General features: G+C 34.7%; 4 protein-coding genes across 5 annotated transcripts in view; 2 read left to right on the top strand and 2 right to left on the bottom strand.

Annotated features, from left to right (window-relative positions):
• On the bottom strand, positions 844–3,314 carry LOC18600113 (patatin-like protein 2). The gene is made up of 8 exons (XM_007030408.2): positions 3,305–3,314; positions 3,085–3,179; positions 2,793–3,001; positions 2,432–2,696; positions 2,175–2,333; positions 1,737–2,039; positions 1,330–1,505; positions 844–1,226 (listed from the first exon to the last, which is right to left on the bottom strand). Exons 1-8 carry the CDS (start codon positions 3,312–3,314, stop codon positions 1,169–1,171), a joined length of 1,275 nt encoding a protein of 424 aa, XP_007030470.1. The 3' UTR covers positions 844–1,168.
• Positions 3,741–5,999, top strand: LOC18600112 (1-aminocyclopropane-1-carboxylate oxidase homolog 1). Its single transcript, XM_007030407.2, has 3 exons — positions 3,741–4,751; positions 4,844–5,165; positions 5,311–5,999. The coding sequence occupies exons 1-3, from the start codon at positions 4,204–4,206 to the stop codon at positions 5,560–5,562; spliced, it is 1,122 nt and encodes a 373-aa protein (XP_007030469.1). The 5' UTR covers positions 3,741–4,203; the 3' UTR covers positions 5,563–5,999.
• LOC18600111 (rubisco accumulation factor 2, chloroplastic) lies at positions 6,300–8,023 on the bottom strand. Its single transcript, XM_007030406.2, has one exon. The coding sequence runs from the start codon at positions 7,942–7,944 to the stop codon at positions 6,607–6,609; it is 1,338 nt and encodes a 445-aa protein (XP_007030468.2). The 5' UTR covers positions 7,945–8,023; the 3' UTR covers positions 6,300–6,606.
• Positions 9,144–27,964, top strand: part of LOC18600110 (LRR receptor-like serine/threonine-protein kinase GSO2) — a 19,241-nt gene continuing 420 nt past the window's right edge. The window contains exon 1 of one of the 2 annotated variants that reach the window (XM_018120583.1): positions 9,144–12,106. In XM_018120583.1, the coding sequence (XP_017976072.1) occupies positions 9,170–12,106 (2,937 nt within the window). In that variant the 5' untranslated portion in view covers positions 9,144–9,169. Of the gene's footprint in view, positions 12,390–27,964 lie in introns of those variants that run through there. The other variant, XM_018120581.1, reaches the window with a different exon arrangement.

The following is a 27,964-nucleotide window of genomic DNA, read 5'->3' as shown; positions in this document are numbered from 1 at the left end:
CAATCTCTCACTTCTTAATATTTTCTAGATTTCTTTTATATTATTTTACTATAAAAAAAATTCTATAGAAGTTTGATAGTCTTATCATACATCGGTGTATGTCCAATAAACTGATTTTTGTCAATGTAAAACGGAGTTAATCATTAAACTTCATTATATCTCAAGACTTATCACCTACAATCTTTTTGTACAGTATTAGTGATGGCAAATAAAACCTTAAAAACTGTGACATTCATCCACACCTTTAAGTTATTTCGTTATTTTTCAGTTTTGTGTTCCAACATCAAGTCCTTGCATCAACTCCAAATTAAAGGATGAACCATTTTACTTCTTCTGGATTCGAATTTGAGAATAATAAATATTTCTTTGGAAATATAATAGTATCTATTTTCTTTGTAAGTTCCCATTATAAGAGATTTATAAAAATTTAAATTTTAATTAGATTCAATTTTTTCTTATTATTTTTTAATTCACACATCATCATCGGTTTTTATTTACATAACGGATCCTATTGATGCCTTAATGCTTTTTGATCCGCAAAACTACCGGTTTGAATGTGAGGATTGGAATGAAAAATAGTAGCTTACCATTATTTCCGATTTATAATTGGTTTGGTGTGATTAATTAATTCAAACACATGTTCCGTATGTTATTTCTTTTCCCATGTAGGTACACCTTTTTCAATGCTTTTAAGCTTAGGTCCCAGCTTGAAATTAAGCTGCTTTCATTGTCATTGAGACCAAATTATGAGAGGAAAAGTGCAAAAAGAAGAAAAGAGGAAGTCAATCAAAAAGAAAAACAACAGTAAATTTATGAAAAAAAAAAGACGAAAAAAAGCAGGTTTATATCTAATTAATTGAATTGGCCGAACAAGGGTGCACAAAGTGTGTTGGTTTTGGCACCTTCCAAGTAGGTGTAGCTAATTCATTTCATTTGTGCTATATTTTATAACTTTATTTATAGTTTATACATGACTAAATCTGTAAGAACAGAGCCTAGATAACTACCCTCATTAATCTCGGGCTACCTGCAAAATTCAGCTATAGCGTTCTTGACTTTCGACCTTTGACCTTTGTGTCACTTGAACTACTCATGAAGCTGCTTGCCTCCTTTTCTAAGGAGCAGTTGCACAATGGGAAAGGTTGAATGGACCTTGATTACCTAGCTACTAGGTAGAGCAATTAGCTTGGCGATGCCTCCTTTCATCTGTCAATCGTTTGGCAAACCTGCTCAATACCAAGTTGAGAGCATTTTCATTAAAATGGGGACAGATTGTGATGGTACAAAGCCATTGCATAGATGCAATATCTCATATAATGTTAGTCTTACTTGATGAGTGCGTCTTCATATGTGCCTGCTTCTTCAATTGGTTCGTATAAACCAGTTTCCAAGTTCACAGCAGCAACGGGCTTTTTCAGAAGCTCATTTGCAATCTTCTCAAGATTTTGAAGGTTTTCTTGGCTTGAGTTGTCAGCGGCCGCTTGAGTATATTTCAAGCTATCAATCTGGTTCAATGTCAACAGGTAGTAGTAAACATATTTATTGTTAGAGAATATCATCATAGAATGTTAACTAATCAGTTTCCACAGCATTACCAGAAAGATTGTCACTCCCATAGTTAGATAAGATGAAAAAAGGGTAGGAAAGAGCCTTAAAATTAAACTCCCTTTCCTGAGTGTATTATACTCACTTTCTGTAGTTTTTGCAAAGAAATCAATGTTCAGAATGGAATATACCTGAATTCGTAGATAATTGTCCTTGAAACTAGAGCCTTGAAAGAAAACAGATAAATATATATCAACCATATCATCCGTTGCAGTCAGGACGACATCAAATAAGGGGTTGGTACCATTAGGCCCCATGAACCAACTGAAGAGTCCCCAGCTTTGTCCATCGCCAACCTCAAGCTTTTCATCACTCTTTGATGATCCAGTTCCAAGGGAGAGAACAAGAAGTTTACCGTAATCCATGTTGCTTAAGCATGGAACTTCTCTATTTGAAGATATCTCCCTGGTCACTTCCGATATTGCTAGCAAAGTCTGATAAACTTGTCAAAAGCAGTTTCGTGAGTTAAATAATCTTATAAAGGTGGATAATGTTTCAAAACAGAATCAAGATATATTCTGTTTGATGGAATAATAGAATCAAAATATTGCTTCTGAAAATTAAATTACAGGATTGTTGGCTGCAACACCACCATCCACCATGTTGAATTTCTTGGTGCCTATTGATGAGTTGATTTCAAAGTAATATGGGGGGAGGAAATATGGTGCTGCAGAAGTGCTGATACAAACATCTGATAATAAAGCATTCTCTAAATCATCGTGTCTCGCCTGCAACAATTGATTAGAAAAGAGAAATTATACTAAAACAACTGAATTAGTCCAGCTTGCAACCAGACAGTTCTACTGTTTAGCAAAGCCAGAATAACCTTTAAGGTGGAGAAAACTATTGGTTGGAGAAGCTTGATATCGAAAGAGGGGATTATCACATTGGTTAGGGTCTCACTAAGCCTTCTATCTCTGAGCATTTCTTTGATCTTTTTATGCAAATAGAAGCCATCATATTTGGGACGCAATGCTGCTCTTTCTATCCGTCTGATAAAAACCTCTACAGAATGGTACACTGGCTCTGAATATTTGTTCCAAACTGACTTGACCCATTTTGTTATAGTGGTGTACCAACTCAAGTTATACCTGAAGGGGTAGATATATATCAAATAAATAATTTTCCCCAAGCTTCTGCTATCCTCAAATTTGGAAGAGATATTATTAAAGAATTTAGGAACCTACATTGCAACTAATTGTTGAGGCGACTCTGATTCTTGAGGGAAGATATGTGGACTCTCTTGAAGATAAAATTTGTTAATATCTTTTGCAGCAAATAAAGGTCGATTATTTTCATTTGGAGAGGTGAGCATGGCTGTAACAAGGCCTCCAGTGCTAGTCCCAGCAATGAAATCAAAGTAATCTGCAATCCTTGCATTGTCACCATCCAGCTTCTGTTCAAGAAAAAGGTTTTTCTACTAAAGTTAACTTAAATAAACTACTTAGCATAGCGGCACAAATGGAGGGAGTAACCAACCTGAAGTTGGGATTCAAGGAAGGCGAGAATTGTCCTAGGGATAATACCTCTCACTCCCCCACCATCAATGCTGAGAATCGTAATAAGTTTTCCATCTAATCAATCCATAATATCATTCATTATTTTCAAAGTTGCAAATAATAAAGCCAATATGTTGTTTTTTTTTAAAAAAGATGCTGGAATTTGAAAACTAGAATATATAGAAGCCACAAGAACTTACCAGTTGCCATTGATGACAGAAAACAGAACTTTTTTTAGCCAATGTATAGCTAATTTCACCAGTTGAAAAGCCCAGGTCTGCTCTCAGCCTCATTTATAGCTGTGAAATTCGCTGTCAGTTTTTGAGGCGGTTGTTATTCCTTTTTTTTCCCTATTTATGGCCTTTGCAGGTGATATATCACACTAGGAAGGCAGTAACGGCTTCTCAAAAAGGTGTGTTTCCTTTAGTACATAATGAGGTCAGTGACAATCCATCTATAGGTTACTTTCCTTTCTGCTTCAATGGCTGGTAGTGGATAATTCTACAGCCAGTGGTCCTTTTTGTTCAGAAATACAGGCGACCTGATTACCCTGGTAGAGTTACACTGGGGAAATTAGATTCCACTGTTAACCAGTGAATATATGGTAATGTATAGTCATTCTTAGGTAATTGCCAACTGAATATAGGCTGTTTAGAATTTAGACTGCTCATAGAAGTACAATCTTCCCATCTAGATTTCCAAAGCCTTCTCAAAACACAAGTTTCACATTGTGCAAGGAGCTATCCCAAATAATTGACAGAAAACAAAATTATATTCCATCTTGAGATAATAAATAATATTGAATAAGCATGGGGAAAATAAAAAATCATAAATGAAGCTCTCTATGATCAGAATGAGCTGTTCCAGTTGACGAAAATCTTATCCTGTTCAGTGCTTTGTACGCGACGTTAAGACAGCCAATTTCTTATTCTCCTCTCATGTTGAATTGGCGGATATTAATATGATTGCTTGCTTTGTAGTGTTGTTTGCCATTTTCCATACATTTGTTTGTTAGTTGGCACCTTCTTCTCTAAAGCCATACCTCTCTTTTTGGTTGACCAAGGGTTCTTTTGCTTTTTTGCATATACCGTTGGCAGGAATGGAAGTGGAATCTGATCTGCGGAAAGTTTTACCTGCAGAAGAACATGATTATGATAGAGCAAAAGATCTGAAGGCCTTTGATGACACAAAAGCTGGTGTTAAGGGACTTGTTGATGCTGGTGTAGCGACAATTCCTCGAATCTTTTTCATGCCGCCTGAAGACATACTCTCTGCACAGTTGGATGATCAAATTGATGGTCTTCAGGTTCCAGTCATAGATCTAGGAGGTATCAACTTAGATCCTGCTGCACACACGGATATTGTTGAAATGATCAGATATGCATCCGAGAAATGGGGATTCTTCCAGATAATAAACCATGGCATCCCGCAAGATGTCATGAACAAAGTCATTGCAGGTGTTCGTAGATTCCATGAACAACCGAAAGAGGTGAAGATGGATTTCTACTCACGTGAGAATGAGAAGAAAGTGAGATTTAATAGCAACTATGATCTCTACAAGGCAAAATCTGCAAACTGGAGGGACACTTTATTTTGTGTCATGGCTCCAAATCCTCCACCTCCCGAAGAGTATCCAGTTGTTTGCAGGTAGACATACTCTAAGATCCTAGCAACCATAGTTACACATGTTTTTGTCAGAATACTAGTGGTAAAATTTTGCTCATGACCTTGAAATGCAGAGATATACTCATAGAGTACTCAGAGCATGTCCAGAGCTTAGGCCAAATTCTTTTGGGGTTGCTGTCCGAGGCCCTTGGTCTCAATCCTGCTCACCTCGCAGATATGGGGTGCATGGAAGGGCATGGCTTTGTTTGTCACTACTATCCAGCTTGCCCAGAACCTGAGCGTACTCTGGGACATGCCAAACACTGTGATCCTGACTTCCTCACCATCCTTTTGCAAGATCAAATTGGAGGTCTCCAGGTTCTTCATGAAGATCATTGGATTGATGTCCCTCCACTGGAAGGAGCTCTCATAATTAACATTGGCGACCTCTTACAGGTACGTATGCAAAACCCTGGAATTTATGCATTGTCTTGATTCCTTCCCCATTTGCTTCCACTTTCATGCAGGCTAAATTCGAACACCACAGATATTTAGTTTTATCAACAGGAGGCATATAATTTTACTTACTGTTTAAATGCAGCTAATCTCCAATGACAAGTTCAGAAGCGTTGAGCACAGGGTGCTTGCTAAACGTGCAGGCCCAAGAATATCCGTTGCATGCCTTTTCACCACCCATTTTCAACCATTCAACAAGCTTTATGGCCCCATAAAGGAATTGTTATCAGCAGATAGTCCACCTTTGTACAAGGAAACCTTGATAAAGGATTATCTCAACTCCTTCTGCTCCATGGGACTTGACAACGATTCTGCACTTGATTTTTTGAGAATGTAATGACAGAAAGAATAAATACATTCGGATTGTATGCACACACAGATTGTTAATTCCCTTCCACTGATGGTTTATTATGAATTGCAGTACTGAAAGTCGGTTAAGCATATAGGAAACTACTTTAAGTTAGGAGCATTATTGGACTGATTTCACCTGCTTTTGAACAACCATGCCTTGGAATTTGCAATGTACAGTACATGCATAGACAACACAATGCCCTCCATTTTCGTTTAAAGGTGTGCTTCTCTGGGTTTCAAAATATTCATCAATGCTAACACTGAATGAATAACATTCGAACTTCGACAGCTACCAGAGGCAACTTTTCATTCTAGTGCATTTTTCTCTTAACAGAGCTCATGATCAATTGAAAGACAAAATCTGATATGGAAATGCTTTTCTCCAGTGCAGCAGTCACGATAAACAGCCGAGAACCCTTTAACCAAACCTCAGTCAATCATTCAGTAATATGCTAATGATGTCTCGATCACCTTGCTTAAGTGCTACGAATCTACCAACATAGGTTCATACCAGCTAACAGATTATGCTACCATATAACGAAACTTGGATTTCCTTGAAATGTTCCTCCTAATCTCAAAATGTGCCTTCTAATTTCTAGTATCATTATGAGATCATCAAGCTCCAAGTAATACTCCATAAATTAAACAGAAGATAATGCAGTTATACATTTTTCATTTCAGGCACGTTTATGACACATTTAGATATTCTGTATGAACACCAGATACTGCTAACAGAAAGGATTATATCTGTAGTTGAATCATTTTATGTATTACATGCTAAATATATAACAAAAAGTGAACTGCCTCCTGCCAACAATGGAGCAGAGTATTACATTAAGTTCATTAGCTCAAATCGAAGCCATCATTTGGCCAACAGAATGCAATGCACAAATCTAGCTACAGGGCATTAAATTGAAGCCCATATGTTTCTGAACTTCAAGCAACATTATTATAGTTGTAGATGGAACTCAATTAATCTCCATTGGCAATCAAGATTAATATATCTACCATCACTCACCTCCTATTCTTTTCACTCCCAATCTTCATCACTCAATTGATTGTCAGTTTCTTCTTTCGGTGGCCTAACCACCAAAACCACAGTTCCTAGACTCTCCTTCACCCCCGTTTCCTTCAGTGCTGATCCCCTATCAACCTTCAGCTCACCACTATCAACTGTCACCAAATAAAACCCATCATCAAACTCCACCTCCTTCCTACTCCTATCAGCAACTACCAAAATAGGCTCTTCCTTATACCACCTATTTGCCTTCCAGGGTAAACCTCTCGCATCCCCAAATGCCACCACAACTCCCCCATTACTCAACCCCACAACCGGTTCCCAACCTGGCAAAACCACCCACCTGTTCCACCCTTTCTCAGCCTCCACTACACCGAAATCCCCTTTACTTCTACACTCCAAAGGTGCCTGCAAAATCTCTCTATCCTTCTCCTCCGCCTTACAAACCGGCAAAACCACCACGCTACTAGCCTCAGCAACTTCACCAATCTTCAACCTAACTACAGGAACCCGAACCCCATAATCCAAATCCTCTTCTTTCTCTTCTTTTCCATCTTCCCCACATTCTAACTCTTCTAACAGCTCTTTTTTAGCACTCTCAGACTCAGCCACTTTCAATGCTTGCCTTAAAGCAGAAGTTCTTTGTTCAGAAGGATTCTTATGTTCCCTACTTTGCCTATAGTACATAAATGACAAGCAATCCCCCGGAAGCTGATAGTCAAAACTTTTCCAACCTTTATCTGTTTTCCTTCTTGCGAAATCCTTCATTGCTCTAGCTAAATCTTGAGCCCCCTTAGGATCCAACCCATGTTCAAGTATGAAACGAGCAGCTTCAGCTCTTTGCTTAGCACTCAAAAGCCTTATTTCATAAAGCAACTCAGAACCACCAGTATCAAAAAAAGATACAACATTTTCATCAGTTTTGGATTGAATAAGTGATTCTCTTACCTGGGCAGCTACTATCAGTCTATTTTGCTCAACCCCAGAAATCCCAGTCGTTTCTTCTACAGAAGGAGGCGAAAAACCTTCTTGGTAAAGTGAAGGAATGAGGGGGGCATATTCAAACCAAAGTCCACCGCGGTTGGCTAAGACTTCAAGGCGAGCTGCGACGTCAAGGGAACGGAATTGGGAAGGGAGAGGAGATGGGGGTGGCCTAAAAGGTTGGTAAAGTTGTTGCTGTTGAGGTTGGGGGTTGGAGGGGATAAGAGTAGCTGAGATGGGTTTTAGGAGGGTTTTTGAAAGCGGGAAAGAAGGGTGAAAGGAAAAAAGAGATGGGTTTTGGTTTAAGAATGAAGAAAAGACCAAATTTTTGGGATTGGTAATGGGTTTCAGAGAGGTTGATGAAAGCATGGTGAAGAAAAAAATAGATAGACAGAAGATTAGCAGGAAGGAGGGAGAAGGCAAACCGGGGAGAGCTTTCCAAGGTTGCCTTATCTGACAACTGAAATGTATGGGTTCTCTTTGGGCTTTGTTCAAGAAAGAAAGGAGTCCAACCAAAACTGTTGTGATAGTACACGGGCCCATGGGAGAATACTAAGGGTGGTTTAGGCCAAATTCTAATAGCCCGTTGGGCTGATTGCATAAGTCTGAATTCAGTGAGCCCAGAATTTTTATATGGAAAAATATCACCACGAGTTTTTAAATTATACAAACAAAATTTAAATATATCGACACATGATCATTTAGTATTAATATAATCGCTTAAGTTTAGCACCTGTCAATTGTCTAAACCAACTTACTTTGTAAATGTTAAAAGCTTCACATAATATAATAAACACAACTTAAAGTAGCTTTTAACCTCCTCAAATTTACAAATATAAGCAATAATTAATGATTCTAGAAAGGTTAGAATTCCAACTTAGTTCCTTAGTCTTACCATTAAAGAATTCTTAACTTCTCCAAAGCTGCAAGACTTTTGTGAGTAAATTCCTCGTCAACTTGGAATTACCTAAACTTTGCTTAATAGATGGTAATTGTTACTTTGTTGAATATAAACTAGTTTTCCATGGCTTGGGTGAAGGGTTAATTGCACCCCTTGTTGGATTAAAAGAATGTTGGTAAATCATGCATAATCAAATGCTGAAATCTTGCTTTAGACTGCCTTTCAAAAAAAAAAATAACTGGCTTTAGACTTGTGACACTTTCTTGTCGTTTTTTATGGGACTTTACACTGACTGACTTGGTGGACTAAACTTTTCTTTGCTTTTTTGAATCTTGTGATAAAACCAAGTGGGAAATCGAAGACCAATAAAGCAGGGCTAAACCGTTTTTGACTTTGACATCTTTATGAATATTTTATTTCTTTAATATTATTTTCAATAAATAATTTTATGTTTGAAATTTAGCAAAGCACCAATATTGAGTGAGCTATGACATATTTTTCCACTCCTGCAGTGCTCGAAAGGATCTCAATGGACACTACCAACTTTTTGTTCAACTTTGTACGCGTTATTTGTCGACTATGGGAGCTGGAAATCCTAGTTTTCGAGAGTTCCTAGGGCTTAGTGTGGATAAACAATAGTAGTTTAAGCTAGCAATATAAATTGGCCAATATCAACATGCAGTTTTAACTTATATGAATGCAAACATGAGAGCCGTTACAATTTTTATCATTGGGTTTCTTACTCTTGCAGCCACTGGCATTACCTTCTGTGATGGAAAGTCCAGTGTGCTTTGTATCGAGAGCGAGAGACAAGCCCTTTTAAAGTTCAAGCAAGATATCATTGATCGTTCAAACAGGCTATCTGCTTGGGCTGATGGTGGGGATTGTTGCAACTGGGTTGGAGTTTCCTGCGACAACTTGACAGGTCATGTCTACAAGTTGGACTTGAGGCCTTCTTCAATTTCTGATTATGCATCAGATGCTGAAATCGGAGTTTATTGGCGCACAATGCTGAGAGGAAGAATAAATCCTTCTTTGCTCTTGTTGAAGCATCTAAGTCACCTAGACCTAAGTCTAAACAACTTTGGTGGCCTGCAGATTCCACAATTTCTTGGTTCAATGGAGAGTTTAACATATCTTGACCTCTCTAAAGCAGGATTTGGAGGAGCTCTTCCTCACCAACTCGGAAATCTCTCAAAGCTGCAGCATCTTAATCTCGGAGTTACTAATTTTCGTTACCGGTTGGTTGAAGCTAGGAATCTTCAATGGCTTTCCGGTCTTTCTTCCTTGCAGTATCTTGATTTGAGTGGAGTGGACCTTAGCAAAGCAACTGATTGGCTGCAGGTAACCAACAAACTTCCTTCTTTGGTAGAGTTACATTTGTCAGCTTGCTTTCTTGATAACGATCCTTCACCAATCACTGTTAATTATACATCTCTTTCCACACTTGATCTTTCTAACAACTACATATCTCCTTCTGTACCTATGTGGATTTTCAGTCTTGGTAGTCTTGTTTCCCTTGATCTGAGTGTAAATTCTTTCGAAGGTCTTATTCCCAATAGCTTTCAAAACATGTCATCTCTCAAATTTCTTGATCTTTCCATAAACTCGTTCAATTCATCGATACCTGGTTGGTTGTTTAGTTTGAACCATCTTGAATTTCTCAGTCTTAGAGGTAACCTTCTGCAAGGCAAAATCCCGACTGCCATTGGAAACCTGAGTTCCATCATTAGCCTTGATTTGGCAGGAAATCAGCTTGAAGGAATACTACCGACTTCTGTGGAAAATCTTTTCAATTTGAGGCAACTTGATCTGTCTGATAACAAAATTGATCAGGAAACATCAGAAGTTTTGCAGAGCTTGTCTAGATGCTGTTCAGATGACTTGAGGTCACTGAATATGGCAAATAACAATCTCACAGGCCATTTATCTGATGAACTTGGACAATTTAAAAGTCTATCTAACCTGTTTCTGTCTCAAAATTCCATTTCTGGTCTCATTCCAGCCTCCTTAGGAAACCTATCATCTTTAAAATATATTGATATTTCAGACAATCAATTAGATGGCAGCCTTCCTCAAAGTCTTGGACAACTCATGAGCTTGGAATACTTAAACATTGCTTATAATCTGTTGGATGGTGTTGTATCAGAAGTTGTCTTTTCTAATCTCACTAGACTGAGAGTTTTTAAGGCAACTCAAAACAAGTTGAAATTTGAAGCAAAGTCAAGCTGGGCTCCTCCTTTTCAATGTCAAACTATTGAAATGGGTTACTGGTTTCTTGGCCCAAAATTTCCAACGTGGCTTCAATTTCAAACGGACTTGTCTACTTTAGACATATCCAGTGCAGGAATTTCAGATGTTGTCCCCTCTTGGTTTTGGAACTTTACTCCTAAACTGGTGTCCCTGAATATTTCTCATAACCAGCTTGAAGGGGAGATCCCATTTTTGTCAGTACATAAATTGGTTGATTTGAGATCCAACCGGTTCACAGGCCCTTTGCCACGCGTGCTCCCTGATGTGGCAACCTTGTTTTTCTCTAACAATTCTTTTTCAGGATCCCTGTCACATTTTTTATGTGATTACGAATTAGGTGAACCAAAATTGTTTCTCCTTCAACTCGAGACAAATCTTCTATCGGGAGATATTCCAGATTGTTGGGAGAACTGGCGAGGCATCCAAGTCTTAAATATGGGAAACAATAACCTGACTGGGAAGATTCCAGACTCTTTGGGATCCTTGGGTTTTATGTTTCTAAATCTTCGGAATAATAAGCTGTCCGGAGAGCTACCATTGTCCTTGCAAAATAATACTCGCTTGTTTATGCTTGATGTTGGTGAAAATCAATTCAGTGGAAGCATTCCAAAATGGATGGGTGAAAGTCTCTCAAATCTTGTGATTCTAAGTCTGCGTTCAAACTCTTTTGCTGGCCATATCCCTGAGGAGCTTTGTCAGCTCAGTTCTCTTCAAATCTTAGACCTTGGGGATAACAAAATCTCGGGAGCCATACCAAAATGCTTTAAGGACTTCACTGCCATGGCCACAAAACCAAATAACACTGATGCAGTCATTGACTTCTTCGTTGAGGGGGAGTTCATAAGGAGTGAGTTGTTGGTGATGAAAGGAAGAGTGAACGAATACAGCACCACACTATCCCTTGTTACCACCATGGACCTGTCAAACAACAATCTAGTCGGAGAGATCCCCAAAGAACTAGCAAGTCTTGCGGGGCTGCAGTTTTTGAATTTATCAAGAAATTCCTTCACAGGAAGGATACCTGACCACATTGGCAACATGAGGTTATTAGAATCTCTTGATTTTTCCAAGAACCATCTGCAGGGTTCAATCCCTGCAAGCTTCTCCAATTTGAATTTCTTGAGTCACTTGAACTTGTCTTACAACAATTTGAGAGGAAGAATACCAACAAGCACCCAACTCCAAAGTTTTGACAGGTTCTCATACATCGGCAACCAACTTTGCGGACCCCCTGTCACTGAAAACTGCAGCGGAAAAATTGAAACACCTACGAATGTTACAAATGAAGGTGGTCATGAAGAAGATGAGGGGTGGTTTGAAAAGTATGGGATTTATGTAACTGTTGTGCTCGGATATGTGGTGGGGTTTTGGGGTGTGGTAGCTCCTTTGTATTTCATCAAGTCTTGGGGATTGGCTTACTATGAAAAGGTGGACGCCATTGGCCTTAAGCTTTCCAATTTATGGGGTAGACTGGTACCTAATTGCACTTAATTGATAGTGTTGAGGAACCAGGGACACTGTGCTTTAGGCCCCATTTTCCAAGAACTTTCTCCAGTGCTCAAGAGTCCAGTGAGTCCATAGACAGCATGGGAGCCAGCCCAACAGCAAAACTTTTTTAGCTTCTTTGTTGTGTAAAGCAGTTTTATTATTTATGTTTTCGTCATTAACTTTTATTATTAGATAAAAGTATTTAAATAAGTTTTCTTATATTTTTTCTTCAGTTTTGTAATACAAATATAAATAAAACTTGAGCTAGATATCGAGATTTTGAGTTTATTCCATTGTGGGTTATTACGTTTAAAAATAATATATGTATTAGGTTTTTTGATTCGTACTTTTTATGGTTAAATTTTGTTTTATCAATAAAAATCTAAATAGAAAAGACACATACACCCAAATATATATATATATATATATATATATATATATATTTTTTTTCAAGGTTTGCAAACTTTCTACTAATTAAACAATCTGTTCGTGCTATTTAATTCATTTAAAATAAAAACTAATAAAAAGTAAAAAGTAAATAAAACTTTAAAAAATAGAACAAAGAAACTAAAATCACTATCATATTGATGAAAAAAAATTAGGAATGACAAACTCTTATAATGTCGACTGACAATATAGTTTCACTATGAACCTATAAAAAATATAAAATTAAATATTAATGCACTAAAATCTTTCCTTATAAAAAATTTATATATTAATCAAATAAGGGAAATCAAGAATCATGGATAAATCAATAAATAACCATAAATTAAGTATAAAAATTACAAAAATTATTTAAAAATATGTTATTGTCATCTATTACCAATATATATAGAAGTACCAAACCTATACATTGAGCAAAAACTACATTATTTTATCACATCTCAAACAAAATTCCAAATAAAAGTGATTTAACTTTCTTTTTTTCCCTGAAAGTTTATTTCAAATCATTAATTTATAAAATATAAAATGATTAAATATAGTGGTTAGTAGAAAGTTAAAAATATAGCTTATATCCAATAAAACAGAAAGCAATGAATCATTATGGCCCTACTTTTGTTATTATTATTTACATTGCAATCGTGCCACTTTTATTGTTTTTTAAATAATAATCATTTCTTGATAGACAAATACATTATTTCAATTCACAATATATATAATATTGTTTACATATTAATCAAATTCATACCAGTTAGATATTGTTGTACCGGGTAGAGACCATGTTTGAATGATTTCCATGTTAAATTTCAGTTTCTAGTAACCCTAATTAGCATGGAGATAACCAGATTTCTTACGTCATAAATTTCAGAATTGAATCATTGCTTCATAAATTGTTTAAGTTGCATACTATTGCCTCCCAATTTTTTTCTCTGGGTGCTTGTGCATGGGGGGATGAATCAGAATTGAACTCTATGCTTTTCATTCATCTTTGGTTGAAGAGCAAAAATTTTCTATTTACAAAACCCTTCTTGGGGTTCCATCTGCCGAATCAAAATTTGACAACGATGCCAGCTTGCAAGGTGTATTTGTATATATATACAAAGCAAGAATCCATCCCCTCACATGAAATCAATGTGCCAAATGTTAAAAGTAATTATTTTTATTTAAGGCTATTTGTATGATAAGAAAAGTCCTTTTTATGCAAAATTTAGATTCATGCACATTTCAAAAGATTTAAAAAGAGACATGGCCCCTTATCCAATTTCCTTTTGTAATTTTTTTGCTGATCCATTTCTTTTTTCTGTTCCTAATGATTTAGTTAAAGTTGAGATGTTCGTACACTCTAGATTTCCTCCCCACATGTTTTTGATTAAGATATAATTAATTGAAAATGCTTATAGATTTTCTAGTCAAAAAAAGGTGGAGAGGCTGCATTATTTTTTTTTCTTCTGGAAATGCTAAATCATATACTCTAACTCACCACTGTCTATGTTAAAAGGTTATTGTGGCCCTAGTGCAATTTAAGTTTATCTATCATACTAATTGACAAAGCAGATAACCTAAAGTATCCATGTCCTGATTTTGATGTTAATGTATTTAGATAGTAATAATATTCATTTTTTTAATATAATCTAAAATCTTGATTTTTTTTTCTACAAATTTGAATTCCAGTCCTCAAGAAAAAATATATATAAAAAAAGAAATTCTTCTTTTTGTGCCCTAAGTATTTAATTAATAATATCTCGAATAAGAGATCAGATAATATGAAGGAAAAATTAAATATCAAATGAATAAATAAATAGTAGGTTTTAAAAGTACAGGCTGAAATGGCATTGGCAAGAAGAAAATCTCCTTGCAAGGAGCTCTTTTGGATATTGTGTAAATCCATGACAGCCACTAGTGCAATATAAAAGTTAAATTTTTTTATAACTTCCTTTAGAAGCAAAAGTTACAATCATGTATCAAATATCAATCATAAGGCATAAAATTATATATAGTTTAATGACCATGTTTAAACTATCAATACTTGATCGAAATAACATTAGAGACTAATTAAGAAGTGGTAAATCATCAAATTAAGGCTCTAAGACTATGCTTATACAGAGTGTGAACTTGGAAACATTTAAAAAGGTAGAACTTGAGTGAAGAGGTAAAACCAACATAGAAATATCACATAGATAATTATGCTCACTGACTTTCATATTATTTTGTCCATTTATCTAGAGATTCATTAATAAAAAAAGATTTTATATAACAATTACTTCACATAAAAATAATTTAAAAGCAATTAACTATTTACTTCATATTATGATCATTAAACATCACATTACGTATAATAAAAATAATTTTTTTCTGAATAATCAAAAATAATAATAATAAAAATCATATTATATGATATAATCGGTCAGTGGATTATCACATAGATAATTATGATCACAATTAATAAAAATCGTATTATATGGCATAATCGGTTTTGCAGCACGATGGGTCCAGGTTTTCGTGTTTTTATACAGTCGTTGTCCATAGCACCAGATCACTACAGGGAAGTGTGTTTTAATGCCCAAGTGAATAGTTCCTTTGCAATTAAAGTCATCCGTTAAAAAGCTTTCATGTCTCTTCAAAATTAAAAGAGTTCTACATCTAATGTGAAAATGTTGATATAAGATAATGAATGGTCAGAATAATCTGACTAGAATTTTTCTTCTTTAAATATGCTGAAAATATAATCAGCTTCAGATCTGCCCCTACCGTGAAATCTTTGAATAGCCATGGCCCGTGGTCGTGGGGCTCATTCAAATATATTGGGTGGACTTGACTTGCTTTTTCTCTCTATTCTAATTACATTTTTGAAAAATGCATTCTTTCCCCTTTGTACCATTCAATATCAGTAGTCAAATGTTAGGATAGTCTTGAATTGTGATTTAATTAGGATTGTTTAATTCTAGATAAATTAGTATACCTTATAAATAGTCTTTAAATCTAGTTAGATTAGAATAACAATTTCTAATTCTATTAGGATAAGATTCCTAATTAAATTAGGATAAGGTTATTGTATTTGATACTATAAAAGGACCCTATGGGTTAAAGAATAATTATCACCTAGATTTAGAGAGAGTGATTTAGGTGTACGTGGGATAAGGGTTATGAGTTTGAGACTGTTCTTGTAATCTCCTGATTTTTCTCTTAGTGAATTTTTCTCTGTTGTTGTGCCCGTGGACGTAGGTCATCAAAAGACCGAACCACGTAAATTCTTGTGTTCTTGTGGGTGTGCTTGATTTCTTTCTTTCTTTATTCTATTGATTGGGTTAGATCTTGGGCAATTCTTTAGAGACAATTCCGCAATTTCCCAACAAACTGGTATCAGAGCTTCAAGGTCTTGGATCAATCTGAATCTCGCTATGGCAACTTCGTCGACCAAGTATGAGATTGAAAAGTTTAATGGAAGAAACGATTTCAGCCTGTGGCGTGTTAAGATGCGCGCATTGCTAGTGCAACAAGGACTGTTGAAGGCACTGAAGGGAAAAGAGCATCTTCCCTCGAATTTATCTGATGGTGAGAAAGATGACCTTATGGAAAAAGCACATAGTGCTATTCTCCTTGCTTTGTCTGATGAGGTGCTAAGAGAAGTCACGGATGAAGAATCTGCTGCTGCAGTGTGGTTTAAACTCGAAAGTATTTATATGACCAAGTCCCTGACGAATCGGCTTTATATGAAGCAACGATTGTATACTCTCAAGATGAGTGAAGGTACGTCCGTTAATACCCACATTGATGAATTTAATAGAGTTATTCTTGATTTAAAGAATATCGATGTTAAAATTGAGGATGAGGACCTAGCCCTAATTCTTTTATGTTCTTTGCCTCCATCGTATGAAAATTTCGTGGATACTATGCTTTACGGCCGAGACACTCTCACTTTCGAGGATGTAAGGGCATCTTTAAATTCCAAGGAATTAAAGAAGAAAGTTGGTGGTATTCGGAATGAAAATCAAGCAGAAGGTTTGGTTGTAAATAGAGGTAGAGGTAAAGAGAAAGGCTTAGACAGAAAAGGTAAATCTAGAGCAAAAGGGAAAACTTGCTGGAATTGTGGTCAGAAAGGGCATTTTCGTCAAGACTGTATCAAATTCAAGGATGATGAAAAGTTTAATAAGTCTGAGAATACTGCAAACGTGGTTGGAGATGACTTTGATACTTTTGAGGAAACTGATAATGTTCTTGCAATTACTAATTGTAACCTGATGGATACATGGATCTTGGATTCGGCTTGTTGCTTTCATATATGTCCTAGGCGTGATTGGTTTACAACTTATCAATCTGTTAATATGGGCACTGTACAATTAGGAGATGATTTCTCTCTCTCAGTTGTTGGAATTGGCACAATTAGAATCAAGATGTTTGATGGTATGGTAAGAACACTTGAGGTAAAACATGTCCCTGACATGAAAAAGAATTTAATATCCTTGAGTTTGTTAGATAAGAAGGGCTACAAATATAGTGGCCAAGATGGTGTCTTGAATGTATCTAAAGGAGCCTTAACTATCATGAAGGGCAAGTTATCCGGTGACCTTTATTGTCTAGTGGGAAACACGGTCATTGAAACTGTTTCTGTGGTCTCATCTAATGATCCTGAAGATGATGTAACACGTTTATGGAATATGAGATTTGGTCATATGAGCGAGAGAGGGATTAGAAAACTAAGTAAGCATAGTTTGCTGTGTGGTCAAAAGAGTGGAAAGCTAGATTTCTGTGAGCAACATAGAGTGAAATTTAGCACTAAAACTCATCAAACCAGGGGTACAGTAAACTACATCTATTTAGATTTGTGGGATCCTTCTCCGGTGGTATCAAAAGGTGGATCATTATACATGTGGATCTTTATTGATGATTTTTCAAGAAAGGTGTGGACGTATCTTCTAAAGGCTATGAGTGAAGTGTTAACCACCTTTTTGCATTGGAAGGTATTGATCGAGAAGCAGACTAAGAAAAGGATCGAGAGCTTTCGAACAAACAAAGGTTTGAAATTTTGCAAAGGTGAGTTTGGTCTATTCTACAAGAATGAGAAAATCGTTAGACATCGCACTGTCGACAAAACACCATATCAAAACGATATTGTAGAATTGATGAAGAAAACACTTTTGGAGAGAGCAAAATACGTGTTCTCAAATGTTGGCCTAACCAAAGTATTTTGGACAGAAGCTATCAACAAGGCTTGTTACTTGGTAAATCGGTCTCCATCAACTGCAATTGAATTTAAGACTCCCAAGGAAGTTTGGTCTGGTAAGCCTGCTGATTATTTTATATTGAGAGTATTTGGTTGTCCTGTTCATGTTCATGTGAGTGATGGTAAACTTGAGTTGAGGGCGACAGAGTGCATATTCCTAGGCTATGCATATGGGGTGAAGGGTTATTGGTTGTGGTGTACTGATTGTAAGTTCCCCAAGTTTATGGTGAGTCGGGATGTTACCTTTGACAAGTCTGCATTACTTTGTGGGATAAAGTCTAGAATTGCAAACACATCAGACCAAGAAGTTGGCAAGCAGGTGGAGCTTGAAATCAATGCTCTTGTGACAGTGCGAGATGATAGTGAAATCCAGAAAGAATTGCAAGAGGTACAAGAATTGGTATCTCAACGAAGCATTACTTGTATTGATGGTGATTTTGATTCTTATGTTTTATTTGTGGAAGTAGAGATTGAAGAGCCTTACTTTTATCATGAGAAAATTATATATGTCGAGTCTTCTAAGAAGATTGAGTCTCTACACTGGGATCAAACATGGGAGCTTGTGAAAACACCTAAAGTTACTATTGAAGTTGGCTTAGTGTGTGAAGGAGGTGCAAACATTAGTCGTAATGTGGTTGGCTTCTCCAAATCAGATTTTGCTGGTGATCTAGATAGTAGAAGATCTCAAACGGGGTATGTGTTCACTCTCTCAGGATCTGCAATCAGTTGGAAAGCAGTTCTTCAATCAACCTTTGCTTTGTCTACAACTGAAGCTGAATATATGGCTGTGACCGAGGCAGTGAAGGAGGCTTTGTGGCTTAAAGGCTTGGTTAGTGATCTTGGTTTTGAACAAACACAAACAGTTGTGTTTTGTGATAGTCAAAGTGCTATACATTTGACTAAAAATCAGATGTTTCATGAGAGAACCAAACACATCCAAGTCAAGTGTAACTTCGTTCGAGAGATTATTTCTAAAGGTGAGATTGTAGTAAAGAAAATAGCTACAGATGAAAATCCGGCAGATATGCTAACTAAGTCAGTTTCTGGGATAAAGTTCAAGCATTGCTTGGACTTGATCGGTGTTCGTAGTGCTTGAGGCCCATTGGGGCAGTGGCGGTGTCGACAGAGATTGGTTCGTAAGGTGGAGCTTGGTGAATTCAAGCCTAAGGTGGAGATTTGTTAGGATAGTCTTGAATTGTGATTTAATTAGGATTGTTTAATTCTAATTAAATTAGTATACCTTATAAATAGTCTTTAAATCTAGTTAGATTAGAATAACAATTTCTAATTCTATTAGGATAAGATTCCTAATTAAATTAGGATAAGGTTATTGTATTTGATACTATAAAAGGACCCTATGGGTTAAAGAATAATTATCACCTAGATTTAGAGAGAGTGATTTAGGTGTACGTGGGTTAAGGGTTATGAGTTTGAGACTGTTATTGTAATCTCCTGATTTTTCTCTTAGTGAATTTTTCTCTGTTGTGGTGCCCGTGGACGTAGATCATCAAAAGACCGAACCACGTAAATTCTTGTGTTCCTGTGGGTGTGCTTGATTTCTTTCTTTCTTTATTCTATTGATTGGGTTAGATCTTAGGCAATTCTTTAGAGACAATTCCGCAATTTCCCAACATCAAACAGTTAATAAAATGTTAAAATCCTAAAATACCGGTAATCCTTTCCAACACTAACTTTATTTTCTTTTAAATTCTCTCTCTTTACATATTTTCTCTCTTTATTACTTCTTATCAGTATCAATCACCACCTCCGTCTTTACTTTCTTTTTTTTTTTTGTTAAATGTAAAACCCAATAGCAACAAAATTTAACAAAAGTTTTAAACTAAAATAAAAATCGCTTCTCTAATGAAATGATGAACCCAATATATTGGAAACATATGAGAGTACATCTAACTTCATCAACAATAGATGATGGATTTAACTTCAACCAAACTCTTGGAGATCAATTTTAAATTTAAAAGCGTTCTAAGGTGAAATTTTGTAAGATTTGAATTTTTATTTTTGGTAAAATATTGTAAATTTATTAAATTTTTTTAGTTGTTGATGTAAATTTAATTTCACTAGATGGTGTCACTTTTCAAAAAAAAAAAATTACTACTTGGTGTTGGTATCTTGATGATAATGACTTTGGGTTGTAGTCATGGTGGTGTGAGGAGATCGAAAGAGGGAGAGATCAAATTGGGAGAGATAGAGGAAGATGGAGAAGAAAAAAAATGAACCATTATAGTTTGCGATACCAATAAGAAGAGAACAAGAGGAAAGGAAAGAATATTGAGAAAACAAAAACAAAAAAAGAGAAACAACTAAAAAAATAATACTTTGTTTAATTAGAATATTATTACTTGTATTATTTTTAAATTTTTGTTTCTTTACTTCAAAGATATGATTTTTTTAATTGTTAATAAAATAAGTCTAAACAATTTCTTTCTTTCTTTTAATTTTTTTTTCATTTTTTCATCATTATGTGTCTCTTTTTTTTTATTTTTTAAGTTGATAAAAATTGAATAAAAAATAATTTCATTAATTATTATTTAATTAATTAAATTAGATTGTGATATTTTTTGTAGTTTTTTATTTTTTTAATTATTTGAGGGTGATTATGACTTTTTCAATAATGTATTTTGAAGTAAGAGAGATCAAAATAATACTTTTGAGGTGTATTGAAGGAAGTTTTTGTATTTTACCCTCTTTTCAATTCTCTTCTTTCTTCTGCACATTTAAGTCTGTGAAATTCGAAAAGTATGGCAAAGAAGATTAATTTCTAAATGAACAGTTACTGGACTTACAGTACACACACCCACTTTTACCATGCAATTAGGATTTAGGAGGAAACTTCTTTAAAAACAAAAATTTTAACAGACTTTACACGCTTTTGTGCAAAATGGAATGTGAAAATTTTCGAATTGCCATGGGCCGTGGCCGAAGGACTTACTCAAATATGTTCGGTGGACTTGACTTGCTTTTTTTGTGAATAAAAGCAAACCTTCCCAATTACGTTTTCCTAAATTTCTTCTTTCCCCCTTTGATCATCCAACATCAATAGTCAAACAGTTAATAAAATGTTAAAAATTCTAAAATACACGTATTCCTTTCCAACACTAACTTTATTGTCTTCTAAATTCTCTCTCTTTACATTTGTACTAAATGGTGCTAATTATAAAAGCTAATTATAGCACATAAGAACGTACGTAATTAATTAATGGTAAGTTATAACTCGATTAATAAGAATAATTTTAAAGCTAATGGTGAAGTTTGTGCTAATTATTTTGTTTGAGAAATATGTAAACTGCATTTGAGTCTTTTATCTTCAATGCTTGTTTTCTCTTACTCTTACTTTGTTTGATTTTCAAAAACTGTAAAAAAGAAAAAGGAAAATAAAAATGAGACATGATCGAGAGAGAAATCAAAATAATATTTCTGAAATGGAGAAACAAATGAGAAGCGAGTTCATTAAATTGTAAATTTCAGTACCACATAACCTATTGATATTAATTTATTTATTTTTTCTTTTCTTAATAATTAAATCGTTATGAAATTTCCCCATAGCGGTAAGCCAAGACCCCGGAATTTAAGCGATAGAATTGGTGGACTTGACTTTCGTTTGCACTTTTCTTTTGTCTTTTACGCATTTAAGCTTCTGCAGTTCGAACAGTAGAGTGAAGAAGATCTGTCAACACTGAATTTGGTAAGAAATCTGCAAACATATTCGCCCCTCTAACGGTGTGAACAAAGGTAATATCATCAATCCCGCTCCACAAACCGCCAATCTCATTGAATAATAAGCTCCATGGTGAGGACACATCATTCAACACCCATCATCTTGCACCTCTGAATCCAATTCAATTATCAACTTCTTTTTTACTTTCCAAGCAAATGAAGCAAATAGTAGCAGAGCATATGATCTAATTGTCATAATTTTAGCATCATTAGAGTCATGAATCCCCTACGGTACATAGAATAACCCGAGAACCACATTCATATCATCCTTTAAAACACCTCCACAACAACTTGCTGGCGTTTTCCTCTAGTAGAGACATCGGCATTGAATTTTAACTCACCTTCCTGATCCAAATTCTACACCCTTTAGATTTTAAAATGACAAAAAACATTCCAAAGTTCATTCCACCAACTCACGTTCTGAATCAACTCGTTACTTTTATTGACTCTTACCCAAAACAAAGAACGCTTTTTAATGATAAAAAGAATCTCCCCCCTCCACTAATCCTGTTCTTTGCCTTTAAAAATAAACTCATTCCTTATCAACCACAAATGGATTGCTCGTTGATTGTTTTTCAGTTGTTTATTGTGTACAACAATTGAATTTGAATAAATAAGCAAGAAATGGTTTTGGATTCAAAAGCAGAACACCTAGAGGCCTTTCAGCATTTGAATTGGATCAAAATTTTAAAAAATCCGGACAAGCTTGAGGGATGAGGATTTATATATATCCAAATTAAATAAGAGATTATTAGTCCTGATGTGTATGGGATTTTTAAAGGGTTATGGACCGAGAAGGGATTAAATAAAATTAGTATCCAATATAAAAGTAAAAACCAGACTTTTACACCCCAACAACCATGTGTCAGATCAGCTTTTTCCATTGTTTAGAAAAAAAATGGTACGCTTATCTGAATTTTGATGAATTCTAGAGCTGAAAGGCTTCTAGGAATTTTCCCCTTCAACACATGGTGTTACAATCGACTAAGTGAAGGTTTATTATTTTTGTGACCCATAATAAATGAATTGTTTAATTTTATTGTAAATTAACTTCTCTAAATTAATATGAGGATTTTCGTGAGTAATATATATAATATTGGATTAAAATCTCGCATGGCAAGTGTTAAAGAGGTTATTTAAGCTAGTTGGTGGATTTAAAAGTGTAGGACTGTGCAACCATATGCTAATAAATTTCGCCGCAGCCCTAAGCCGTGACCCTGACACTTACTCAATCAATTGGTGGACTTGACTTTCTTTCCTCTCTACTTGTGACATTTCGATTGCTTGACTTAGAAAGTAATCATGACTGTTTTGTGGAAATTCGGGGTCTTGGAAAGTTCCTTGAGCTTGGTGTGGCTGAAAATATTCTTCTTTTAACTTACTTTATATATTCGGTGTTGCTAGCAATGACCAGTATGCAACCATGAGAGCTGTTACAATTTCCTTATTTGCATTTCTTCTTGTCATCGCAGCTGCCGTTATTAGCTTTTGTGAAGGGAAGTCCAATGTGCTTTGCATTGAAACAGAGAGACAAGCCCTTTTGAAGTTCAAGCATGATCTCAGTGATGAATCAAACAGGCTATCTTCTCGGGTTGAAGGTGATCATGAGGATTGCTGTAAATGGTTGGTGTTCTTTGCGATAACTGGACTCTGTTTATGGTAGCTGGCTGCTTCTTCTGCCTTCACGGTTCAAGACTTACCATGGCATTCTAGCTGCAAGATTAATAAAATAAACCACCTTTCCAAAAAAAAAAATAATTGATTAATTATCATTAATCAAAATATCACTTATCATTTTATACTTTTGTGATATTGACGTCGTATTAATGTGAAAAGTGAACAATGTCATATGATAATACCATCATGTGATATTAATGTGTTATATTATAATTTATTATAATATATTAATATATCACAAGACACAGAATAACAAATTACATTTTGAGTAAGTTAACCATTTGTCATAATGATTAATTTGACTCAAAATAAAAATATAAAAATTTATTTTACTTAAAATAAAAATATAAAAATTTAATTTAATGCAATAAAAAATTAAAACTTATTTAAATTTTTCTAAATCTTTTATGATTTTTTTTATATTATACCTATATTTTTCTATTTCCATTTCCATAGACAGTAGAGAAAGCAAATCACTTATAATCAAAAGCCACAGATGTATACATTAATGGCCATTTGACAACTTCTCCTTCAGTTATTGATTATTTAGTTTATGATAATGGATACGTATATTTCTTTATTATAGAGTCAGGAATCTTCCTCCCAATATTCAAAAAAAAAAAAAAAATCCTCCTTAACAACAATGAAAATCTAGAAGTTCAAAATCAATGGTGACATAATAAGGCCTCTCATTAGCTCACATAAGTGTTACATTTACTTTGAGAAACTTTAAATATATATGTCAATTAGATCTAAAGAAAAAAATAGAAAACATAAAAAACTTCCTCCTTTTCTCCTTCACTTACTTTGTTTGATTTTCACTTAAATTTTCAAAGACTGGCAAAAAAGAAAATAGAGAATAAAAATGAGAAAAATCAAGATAATATCTCTGATATGGAGAAACAAAAGAGAACCGAGTATTAGAGTTTGTAGATTTTAATACCCACATAGTCGACATATTTGTATAAAGTGGTAGAGTAATTAATATATTGGTATGAATTTATTTATTATACTTAATAATTAAATCGTTTTTGTATAGGTTTTGAAAGGAAATTAGGTTGCCAATGGGTTTTTTGTAGTGAAAGCTTTTGTAAATGTGAAGTTGATCTTGTCCATATCAGTTTCTTAGGTCATTAAAGTCTCTTGCCCAGGCTTAAGACTTGTTACAACATTGTTGATAATGGAAGAATAAATTAACACTTTTTTTTTAAGAAAAAAAAATTAAATCGTTATGCATAGAAAAATAATTTTTGTTTTCTTTTGAAATGTGATGGTCCACACGGCATGTTGACTAAATATAGCCTAACATGCTGTCTAAGAAAGTGAATCAACAATTCATTAATAACTAATTTCATTTCATTGTATAGAGTTTACTTAATTTTGTATAATTAGTGAAGGACAGCTAGATGTGCCGTTCTTAATCCTTCAAGTGTGAAATGCGAACATCCTATCATCCATAATTTTCCTATTCATTTTTCATTTCGTTAAAATATTATTATCTTTTGTTTTTCCATGTACTCTTTCTTTAACTTTAGTAATTATTTAGTCACAAAAGTGTGTTCGATCATGATAGTGTGGTCCATAAGATAAAAATCTACCATGGTAGGCGTTGAAGGGATTATTTAAGCTAGTTGGTGAATATAAAAGTGTGGCATATCTTACAATCATACGCCAGGAAATTTCCCCATAGCCCTGAGCCGTGATCCAGGAACTTACTCAATAGGATTGGTGGACTTCACTTTCTTTTCTGTTCTTTCTTCTCTACTCTTTTGTTTTTTTTTTAAGTTGGTTGAGTAATTAATCTATTGATATTAATTTATTTTTTTCTTAATTATTAAATCATTATGTGTATAAAACAATTTTATTTTCTTTTTAAATGTGATAACTTACAATTCAATAGTAAATCTAAGATTTCGTATAAAAGGTGATTAAATGATAATTATAAAAATAATCATATTATATATATGTATATCAAATTATATATATATATATAATAATAAAAATATTAAAAATTGAATGGTAGTGACCACTACCCTCTTGATTCCGCCGGCTCTACATGAAATGTTTGACTAAATACATCGTGCCTAAGAAAGTGAGTCAACAATTCCTTTTACGGTCTTTCCACATATCCATTGGTTTTATGCGTAATGCTTTTCCACGTTGATTACCATGATTTCATTATATTAATTATATAGGGTTTGCTTAATTCTATATAATAAAGATAAGGACTGCAAGATCATTGCTATTCTTAGTCTTTCAAGCGTGAGATGCGTGCAATTCCTATCATTCATAAATTTTCTGTTCTCCTTTTTAGACCAAAACTCACTTAAACTTAGCTCAATTAATAAGAATGAACCACATTTGAATTTATATCTTCTATTCAAGTTATAGTTTTCCATATATGTACAAAGATTTTTTTATATACATCTGCTTCCCTTCCAAAACACTTATTATTGATAATACAATTAGCGTAGCTTATGATAAGCATGAGGTAATTTTTTTGCTAGAGTTCAAATAGTACTACTTTCTGTCCTTGATCAAACAACACGTTGAATTTTGATAAACACGAAGAAAGAAAACTAATAAAGAATAACAAGCAAAAAAATTCTTAAATTATCTGACAGTGATAGGAGAAATTTTGTGACTGATTTTTTATCAATATGGTTAAATGTTAAATTCATTATTTGATGAGGTATCTAATTAAAGATCAGACTACGTACTCATCAAATTCATAAGTTTAAGCCGATTCGAAATGAATTTGAAGACAAATTTTTAAGTTTGAGTGTGACATGATCCTATCTTATTAATTTATTATAATAATAAATAAATATATTTTTACTTAATTTTAATTTTAATTTGAAATATTAATATTCTATTATTTAATAATAAAATAATAACTAAATAGAAATGCAGGGGCTGACTCTAATTACTTGGCTTTTAAAACGAAGTCCCGTAGACCACTAAGTTAATATTTATCATATGCCAGGAAATTTCCGGATAGCCGTTGGCCGCGGCTCTGGGATTTCCACCAAAAATAAAGTAATGATTAATTCCTTTCTGTATAATCACTTGAATGCTTTTGTGGAAACTGCAAGGTGGGAACTCGGGGCCATGGAAAGTTCCTTGCGCTTGATGTGGTGGAAAATATTTTTCTTTAACTTACTATATCCAATATATTCTGTGTTGCCAGCAATGATCAGTATGGAATCATGAGAGCAGTTACAATTTCCTTATTTGCATTTCTTCTTGCCATCGCAGCTACCATTATTGGCTTTTGTGATGGGAATTCCAATGTGCTTTGCATCGAAAGTGAGAGACAAGCCCTTTTGAAGTTCAAGCATGATCTCATTGATGAATCAAACAGGCTATCTTTTTGGGTTGAAGGTGATCATGAGGATTGCTGTAAATGGGTTGGTGTTCTTTGCGATAACCGGACTGGCCATGTCCATCAGCTGCATTTGGGGCTTCTTTCGATGCCTGAAGCGGATGCAACAGATGCTGAATGGGAAGCTTACCATCGGTCAAAGCTACGAGGCAAAATAAATCTTTCTTTGCTCGATTTGAAGCATCTCAGTTTTCTAGACTTAAGCAATAACGATTTTGAGGGCATGCAGATTCCCGAATTCATCGGTTTGCTAAAGAGTTTAACATATCTTAACCTCTCTAAGGCACATTTCGGAGGAGCAATTCCCTATAAGCTTGGAAATCTCTCCAAGTTGCATTATCTTGATCTTGGACACAATTTCCCATTAGAAGCTAAAACTCTTCAATGGGTTTCTAGCCTTCCTTCTTTGCAGTATCTCGATCTGAGTGAAGCAAATCTTAGTAAAGCAACTGATTGGCTGCAGGTAACAAACAAACTTCCTTCTTTGGTAGAGTTGCACTTGTCAGGTTGCATTGATCTAAATAATGATCCATCTCCAGTCAGTGTTAATTATACATCTCTTGTTGTTCTTGACCTTTCATCGAACATGTTATCTTCAATACCTACATGGATATTCAATCTTCCTAGTCCTGTGTCCATTGATCTTAGCGGGAATAGTATTGGAAGCGTTATTCCCAATGGCTTTCGAAACATGTCTTCTCTCAAATTTCTTGATCTTTCGTATTCATTCTCTTCACCATCGATACCCAGCTGGTTGTCTAATTTAAACCATCTTCAATTCCTTAGACTTAGATATATCGGCTTGCAAGGTAATATTTGGAGTGCCATTGGAAACTTGAGCTCTGTTACTCACCTTGATCTTTCAGATAACTTACTTAAAGGAATAGTACCCAAATTTTTGGAAAGTCTTTGCAATTTAAGGGAGATTGATTTGTCATGGAATGAAATTGATCATGAGGTATTAGAAATCATACAGAGCTTGTCTAGATGTAATTTGGATAGATTAGAGTCATTGAATTCTCTTTCTCTCCTTTCTCCCTGCGGATCTCCCTTCTTTTTTCTTTTTCTTCTTCTTCCTTTCCTTCTCCTTCTCCTTCTTCTCCCCGTTGGCTTCTTTTTTCTTTCTTTCTCCTTTGCCGACCTCTCACCTCTCTCTTCTCTTCTTCTTTTTTTTTTCTTTCTTGCCCTTTTTTTTTGGGGTTAATTCTTGATTTTTTTTGTTTCAATTTTTTTTGGCTTTTTTGCAAATGCTGTACGCCCAGCCATCCTTTTTTTTTTTAATTTTATT

The sequence above is a fragment of the Theobroma cacao genome, chromosome 5 (assembly GCF_000208745.1).
Source record: "Theobroma cacao cultivar B97-61/B2 chromosome 5, Criollo_cocoa_genome_V2, whole genome shotgun sequence".
Taxonomy (NCBI): domain Eukaryota; kingdom Viridiplantae; phylum Streptophyta; class Magnoliopsida; order Malvales; family Malvaceae; genus Theobroma; species Theobroma cacao.
The sequence above is the reverse complement of the archived record's forward strand: the minus strand, read 5'-3'. Positions and strand labels throughout refer to the sequence as shown.

Coding starts and splice junctions, on each gene's coding strand:
- LOC18600113 (XM_007030408.2), bottom strand. Junction 2,334..2,431: donor TAGTTTTCTCCACCTTAAAG/GTTATTCTGGCT, acceptor CAATTGTTGCAG/GCGAGACACGATGATTTAGA. Junction 2,040..2,174: donor GTGTTGCAGCCAACAATCCT/GTAATTTAATTT, acceptor CAAGTTTATCAG/ACTTTGCTAGCAATATCGGA.
- LOC18600112 (XM_007030407.2), top strand. CDS start 4,204: ATGGAAGTGGAATCTGATCTGCGGAAAGTTTTACCTGCAGAAGAACAT. Junction 4,752..4,843: donor GAGTATCCAGTTGTTTGCAG/GTAGACATACTC, acceptor CTTGAAATGCAG/AGATATACTCATAGAGTACT. Junction 5,166..5,310: donor ACATTGGCGACCTCTTACAG/GTACGTATGCAA, acceptor GTTTAAATGCAG/CTAATCTCCAATGACAAGTT.
- LOC18600111 (XM_007030406.2), bottom strand. CDS start 7,944: ATGCTTTCATCAACCTCTCTGAAACCCATTACCAATCCCAAAAATTTG.